Source organism: Phoxinus phoxinus, assembly GCF_949152265.1.
Source record: "Phoxinus phoxinus genome assembly, chromosome: 18".
NCBI classification, from domain to species: Eukaryota; Metazoa; Chordata; class Actinopteri; order Cypriniformes; family Leuciscidae; genus Phoxinus; species Phoxinus phoxinus.
In genome coordinates, this window is record NC_136893.1 from 9,463,017 (window position 1) to 9,465,812 (window position 2,796).

The window sequence follows — 2,796 nt, forward strand, 5'->3', positions numbered from 1 at the left end:
GGCATATTGCATGAAGATAAATTGGAAATACAGAAAAAATTATGAAATTTACTCTGCTTTCTCTACACTATTTCTTTGAAATTAAGAATTTAAGAATTACATTTCTTGTCATTTTTTTTCTCTCAAAACGTTGTCATTTCCGTTGTCTCAATTTCAATTATTATTAAATACGAAGGTAGAAAAAAGCTTAATTGTGCTCGAGTTTTTTTTATCTTTATTAGAAACATTTACAATTATTATTTCATTATTTCAAAGTATTTATTCTGTTAAATTAATGGTTGCTTAATGTGGTTGTATTGTCCTTGAATACCAATTATATTCCTGAAACAAATATTTTAAATTATTCAGAATAATCTGGATTATTGCATAGTGAAGTAAAATCACAATTTGAGATTTTCTGTTTCTGCTGATAAATGACAACTATAGGCTATAATGCACTATATCGCAGCAAAACTAGTGCATATTATCTGTGCAGGTTTAGTCTTTGCTTCCACTAGGAGTATCTTGCCGCGTGCGGGGGCACGCCCCTGAGCACGAGAGATAAATGGTAAGATCCTTTAGCTCGTGAGTTACAAGTTACGGTCATCCTCAAGCTCGCGCATGACACGTTTCAACTGAAGGCAGTTGCGTTATCTCCAGGGCCATTCAGAGAACCACTACATCAAATCAGTTCTCTCCATCATCCTCGTCTCCAGCTAAACATGTCCACCGGCTCCATCAGCGAAGTGGATGAATTTCACGAGTCCGAGCTGCTGGATGGTCTTTTGAAATTCGGTTCCGGTAAAGACCCGGGGACATCAAACGAGAGCACGGAGGACAGCTCCAACTGCGAAGGGGCATCGGTGACAGAATGTACGGGGAAGAGGCGCAAAACAGCCGCCATGCGCAAATCAGCGGCTAGTGGTGTGGCCCAAGAGGGCAAGCACGTCCAGAGGAACGCAGCGAACGCGCGCGAGAGAGCGAGGATGCGCGTGCTGAGCAAAGCCTTCTCCCGGTTGAAGACGACTTTACCGTGGGTTCCGCCGGACACCAAACTCTCCAAGCTGGACACCCTGCGACTGGCCTCCAGCTACATCGCGCACCTGCGACAGATACTCGCCAATGACAAATACGAGAATGGCTACATACATCCGGTCAACCTGGTAAGAGACTTTTTTTGAAAATTGCCACAAAAAATTAGCAAGATGATTTTATGGTCTACTCTATAGTAGCCTATATGTTTACACAATTAACAACATACTTGTGTCCAATCATTTAACAACAATTTCTGCCACCGTTTTTATGAGCTTTTAGAAATTTTCAAATGGTTGAAAACTTGAATTTGGTAGGCTACTTTGATTTTACTTGAAGAATGCAGAAAAGTAAAAAAAAAAGTTTTCAATTTTAGTATGTTGATTTGTTTATAGTGTAATGAAGGCAAATTAGCAGCCCTAAAATTATAGCATGTTCTGAAAAGTGTTAAGCCTGCCTTCAGAAAGATTATTATCATGACCGAATAGGCTATCACCTTGCTTTTTATTTCAACACTGTAAACATTTATTTTCATGATTTATTGCAACTTTTTATATTTTGTCAAATCAACTTAAATAATTAATGTGGTTCAGATAACATAATGTTTTGAGTTTCTATCTCATTTGTTGTATAACAATAGCCTAAACTAAATAGTAGGCCTATTTACAATTTAATAACAATAGCCTAAACACTTTTTACAGTGAATAGGCCTATAGTTTATAGGCAGTTAACCAACAGTATTTTGACAAAATAGCATGGAATATCATCTGTGTATAATGTCGAGGTAATGTTTACCATATAAAATTAAAAAGCAAGCATAGGCCTACCTTTTTCAGTTATTTGACGTGCTTACTGATTTTAATTTTAATTTCATTCATATGTTTTTTCCACAGACGTGGCCGTTTATGGTGGCGGGGAAACCTGAAAATGAACTTAAAGAAATGCTGAATTCTACACGTTTATGTGGGACTACAGCTTCCTGAGACAACAGATGGACTTAAAACATGGACCTGTTTTAAATATTTTAGTTAAAAAAGAATAACATGTCATCTCCTATCCAAACACACGAGTGGGAATAACTGGGGACAACATCCTCACTCGCATTCCTGTAAAGAGAAATTGATATCTATTTAAATATTCACACTGGGCCTTGCTGGTTCAAGGCAACAATGTGTGATTTTTTTATTCCGCTGTTTTTATAAATATTCTGTCATCACTTTTTTTTTATTAAAAAACACCAGAAATCATTACTACACGTATAGGGATTTGGTGATAATATGGCGCGTGACATGCATAGACATGCATAATTGTAAATAAAAATACTGATGTTATAGTTTCAAATGATGCAAGTTACCTCTTTGATCGAGCATGGACAGAGAGTTCATGTTTATTCACTTTGCTTTGACCTGTGTGAACCTTGTTATCATTTCGCCCCACCTTTTTCTCTCAAGATCTCTGGCGAGAGGACATGTCACCCTGCCACCCTGCCTGCTAGAGATAACATGATTAATTCCCTTAATCGGAAGAAACGTAAACCTTCTCTTTATCATGATATATCTGTCATCAGATAAGCATAGCTTTAACCGTTTTGGAAATCAGAGAGAGTGCTTCTCATAGTGATCTAGAAACATAGGCTAATTCCCCCGACTCTGGAAAATATTTCCTTTTTTTTTTTTTTTTAAGTAGGCCTAGTCATGCCTTAACAAAATGTATGCTGACGTGGTCCGTGTTTAAGGTCAGTTGTTTTTAGACCAGTAAATCGCGCGGCTCTTAATCTCACTGTGC

General features: G+C 37.5%; 1 protein-coding gene across 1 annotated transcript; it reads left to right on the forward strand.

The window, feature by feature from the left end:
* The first annotated feature begins 481 nt into the window (after positions 1–481).
* Positions 482–2,346, forward strand: tcf21 (transcription factor 21). The gene is made up of 2 exons (XM_079589212.1): positions 482–1,142; positions 1,905–2,346. Exons 1-2 carry the CDS (start codon positions 702–704, stop codon positions 1,992–1,994), a joined length of 531 nt encoding a protein of 176 aa, XP_079445338.1. The 5' UTR covers positions 482–701; the 3' UTR covers positions 1,995–2,346.
* Positions 2,347–2,796: the final 450 nt, after the last annotated feature.